At 35.7% G+C, this 4412-nt stretch overlaps 1 protein-coding gene across 1 annotated transcript; it reads right to left on the reverse strand.

The window, feature by feature from the left end:
• Positions 1 to 501: 501 nt before the first annotated feature.
• LOC111396843 lies at positions 502 to 4057 on the reverse strand. Its single transcript, XM_023023386.1, has 6 exons — positions 3829 to 4057; positions 3586 to 3718; positions 2751 to 2854; positions 2205 to 2349; positions 1971 to 2111; positions 502 to 1618 (listed from the first exon to the last, which is right to left on the reverse strand). The coding sequence occupies exons 1-6, from the start codon at positions 3867 to 3869 to the stop codon at positions 716 to 718; spliced, it is 1467 nt and encodes a 488-aa protein (XP_022879154.1). The 5' UTR covers positions 3870 to 4057; the 3' UTR covers positions 502 to 715.
• Between the last annotated feature and the right edge of the window lie 355 nt (positions 4058 to 4412).

Consider the following 4412-nt stretch of genomic DNA (forward strand, 5'->3'; position numbering starts at 1 on the left):
GGAACGTTTTTATTTTTTAATTTTGGATCTAAATATTTTGTAAAGAATCTTTTCAGTTTTTCTTCTAAATAATTTAATTCACTTTCTGTTGCATTTCTTAGATCAATAAAATTTTCTATAATATTTGGGTTTAAATTAATTAAAGATTTTTGGTCTATATTTTCTTGAGGACATATTTGAAGGTTTTTATACATTGTAGTGGCTTTGATTGCAATTTTTCTATAAGGGGTATTTTTGGAAAGATGATTGTTTGAAGACTATTTTTCAAATGTTTTCATTTCTTAGTCTATTTTTAAAAACCTTCCTTTTATTTAGGCTGTTTGGATGTATTTCCCCAAAAAGAATGGAACCCCATTGTGTGTACAGAGAACACACACAGCAGGAAGGAGTGGTTTTTTTTTTTTTTGGCACTATTTTATTCATGTGGGATCCACTCCCATATGAGTGGTGGGTCTAGTGTGAGTGTTCTGTATTGTTTCTGTGAAATCATTTATGTAGAAATGGAAAAAATGAAAAGAATATGACTTTCTGAATGGTTACACTGGCCTACAGAACAAATGGTTTATAGTACAATCAAAAGTAAACGAAGATTACTCTATAACTAGTGTACTTCCTACTGATGTCACCTCTTATAAGTATAAACCATGCTTTAAATCGAATAGAAAAAAATGTACCATAAAATGAGAATGGAGACTCTTTTTGTGTTTCTACTGCATCAATTTCCTCTAAAAGCTGCAAGTCTGGCAACAAAATCATCATAGTCCGGCAACTTAGGGTGCACGTGCCCGTTTGCACTCAGTATTTCAGGCTGGAGGGACGTGGCCCGGACGTGTCTTTTTGGAATCTTGGTTGAAGTTGTTAATTCTACAGGAAGCGAAGACATTCTGTTTGGAGCATCTCTGTTTCCATGTTTAGATGATTTGCTTTTTTCCGTGGCAGCAAGCTGACGGGGCGGCTTATGAGCTGAGGCTGAATCGTCCATGTCGTGAGGTGTCTTTTTCCGACTGTAGTGAAATAAAAGCTTGTCCATCGCTCTTTCTTCGTTGTCTCGTTGGTCACCCTTGTCTAAGAACTTTAGAATTCTTTGTCCATGGGCTGCTTTGTCTTGATTTACACTGTTGTTACTTTCGGAACCACCAACATTTTCAAGAGCCGATGGCAGTTTTTTAATTTGTCTACTCCTGACGGATCTTGGCTTCGGCTTAGCATCACCAACTGAATCATCAGTGTCGCTAATCTTTTCGTTGTCATTTTCCGATTTGGTATAAGGAGGAGCAATCGATTTAAAGTTAACAGGCTTTTCATTCTCGACTTTTTCCTCATAAGTACTTCTCAGGGTACCTGGTTGATTTCGCACCTCGTTTCTTCCAATAGGAGGTGTAACAACTGGTGGACGAACTATGTTGTCTTTTTGAGGCCCGGCATTTTCCTTTCTCCTAGGTAATCTGTGTTCCTCTTTCGTAGCTTCCTTTTCTCCATAAGATGAACGGACATCTTTCCTCTCGGGAGCAGTACATTCTCTCGGGTTCTCAATGTCCCTGCAGCCTTTATTTTGAACTGAACCATTCACCCCGTTGTGAAGACTGTAATCACTACCATTGGTTTCCTTGGTGAAATCCTGCAAATAAATCACACATTTAGCCAAGAAAATATCATTTAGTGTCAAAAAATATTGTGTAATGAGATGCGCGGGGCATGCTAGAGCTCAAAGCATCACAAATCCAATAAAATGGTAATGTACATGTTCCCCATGACCAAGAAAAAATGTCTAAATATCAGATTATACCAAACTTCTTCAACATTGTTTAGAAAGAAGGATCGTGTGACAGAACATACATTGAAATACGACGTGATCCTCATCTTTGAAGTTGAATAAAGAACCTAGATTTTCCATTTTTGATCTCTTTCTTCTTTTCATTGACAATAAGTAAACTAAAAATGGAGGTTTATGCGGTTATAGAGGGCCTTACTTGGATAGAGGCAGCCACATTATAAAGCTTATTTTTCAAAGCTTCTGAATTCCATGTTAAGCCTGAATGTACTGCTATATCTTGCATTAATTGAAGCTTCATATCCATTGATGGAAGAGATAACTTCAACATCTCAACAAACTATATATAAGAAATCAAATGTTTAGTTTCTAAGGAAAAGAAAGGAATATAAATATCCAATTCAACAACATTCATACATGGAAGAACGAGTACCTCTTTATTGACGTAAACATCCAGAGAATTCTCGTATCTCTCAGAAAAGACAGTTCTCAGCTCCCTCAATTCCGGCAGGTCAGCGAATCTTGCTGCTGCTTGCATCAAAGACGATACAGCTTCCCTGCACTCTTCGGGACATTCCCTGTGAATAAGAAATATTAGGGCAGATGAATTAGCATTCACACAAAGTCCACCGTACAATAAAGGGGAAAAAAACACAAATTTCAAACACAGAGATATATAATCTATATCGTCAATATTAACATGTCCCAACTGATAAAATGATGGGAAAAAGCTGGAGAATATATTCATGGAAGGAAGAATTACATATGTAGAGAACCGTGGCGTAAGAGTAATTATCTTTAAGAACTTCAAGGCAGTGGCACAATGCCACAACTCCACCCCCAACCCAATGAACATGACTGAATTATGTTTGTCTTATAGGCCAGAATCTCTTAGCGCACGTTTTTGTATGTGAATGCACGATATTTTGATGTATTTCATATACCCCAGTTACAGTGAAATGGCGAATGTGTTTAATACCTCTGTTTAGCCATGGCTGCGAGATGACTCGAGATAAAAACTGAAAATTGCTCAATCAAATCGTAACAGCTAGATTTGTTCAACTCAACCAGAAGTCCTTCCGCCTGTTTTCACATAAAAACGGGACCGAGTCAGAACAATAACATCAAATGCACATCTTAATGTTAACGAATGCAGAAAACAAGCATCAAAATTTTAAATTGAATTCTAGAAAATAAATGTTAAAGAAATGCTCCAATATAGCCCTTGTTTGAGCCCCATTTTTTTGACAAAATACATTCTTAAACAGTGTTTTGACATCATTTCACATCCTTCAATAAAATAATATTGCACGAAAATCTAAAATTTTTCTTTATTTTTCAACCACATATTTCACATCATTACACTATTAAAAAATGCATTTTCTTGGCAAAAATGGGGCTCAAACAAGTGCATAATTTGAGATTTCAAATCCTACAGATTATACAACCGGGACCCAGAATAACAAGAATTCATACATCGCGTCTTTCATTAGCCAAGGAGATTTGTAGCAATCAAATGATTAAAAACATTCTGATTCAGTCTTTTACAACAAAAGGGCTCTAAGGGAACAATTCCCAAAACCTTTTGCCGGATTAGATAGAACACGGCTGTAAATCAATAATTCAAGAAAAAAATTAAGTTTCTTGCGTCCAGCGAATTGAGTTATTTGTGATTCTACCTTTAGAGCTGTCATCAATCAGTATCCTTATGTTTCAAGTAATCTCCAATAAAGAGAAACAAGAAACGAAATCTGAAGCATAAGTTCTTGAATGTGAATAAAAATATGGAATAATATTCAAGAAAATACACTCACCCTGCCATAGGCATTATTATCTAATCCATTCTTAAGCAGATCAGCAATATCATTCCTCAAATACTTCTGCATTGCATTTCTCTTCTTGCGTATAATCTCGATCCGAGTTTTCGTCATCTTAATTGCCGATTTGCTATTCCCCAAAACAAAAAAAAAAAACAAATTAACCCCCAAAAAATCCAGGAAAAAAAAAACATTGGATAAAAACAAACTAAAAAAGGGGGAAATTTTAATTGTTCTTACCATTTGGAGTAGAATTTGCTTTTCAACAACCCGTCAAACATTTTCTTCTTTTTTGGGTTCTGAAGAGAATTGATTAAAAACAGTTTCAAGAATTGTTCTTCTAATGCGACTCAAAGTTGATCCGCATTTAAGAGCTATAACGAGCTGGGAAGAATAGACAGAGACTAAGGCAAGAATATAGGATGGTCTTTATTTTTAAAATGAATGTTTATTGACTTTAATTACAATATATACACTAAATGGTCATATACACACAAAATATTTATAGAGAGAGAGAGGAGAATGAACGGAGTGCTAAATTTGCTCTGCCACGTTAGGCTGCAACTGGATGTGTAACTGTAGAAAGTTGTAATTACAATAATGGGCTTGATTGTTGGAGTAATTAATGAGGTAGTTATGGAGATATGGCGGGAAGGGAAGGGTAATATAGTAAAATGATAGAAGCTTTATCGAGTGCGAGTTGGTCGGGCCCACATTTATGCAATTAGAGAGTGGGAGTGGAAAACGCGGGAGAAAAATCTGTTGATATCATTAATACCATTTTCCGTGTCCTAAATTTGTGTATTTTCTATGAATTAATATAT

The sequence above is a fragment of the Olea europaea genome, chromosome 1, assembly GCF_002742605.1.
Source record: "Olea europaea var. sylvestris chromosome 1, O_europaea_v1, whole genome shotgun sequence".
Lineage (NCBI taxonomy): Eukaryota > Viridiplantae > Streptophyta > Magnoliopsida > Lamiales > Oleaceae > Olea > Olea europaea.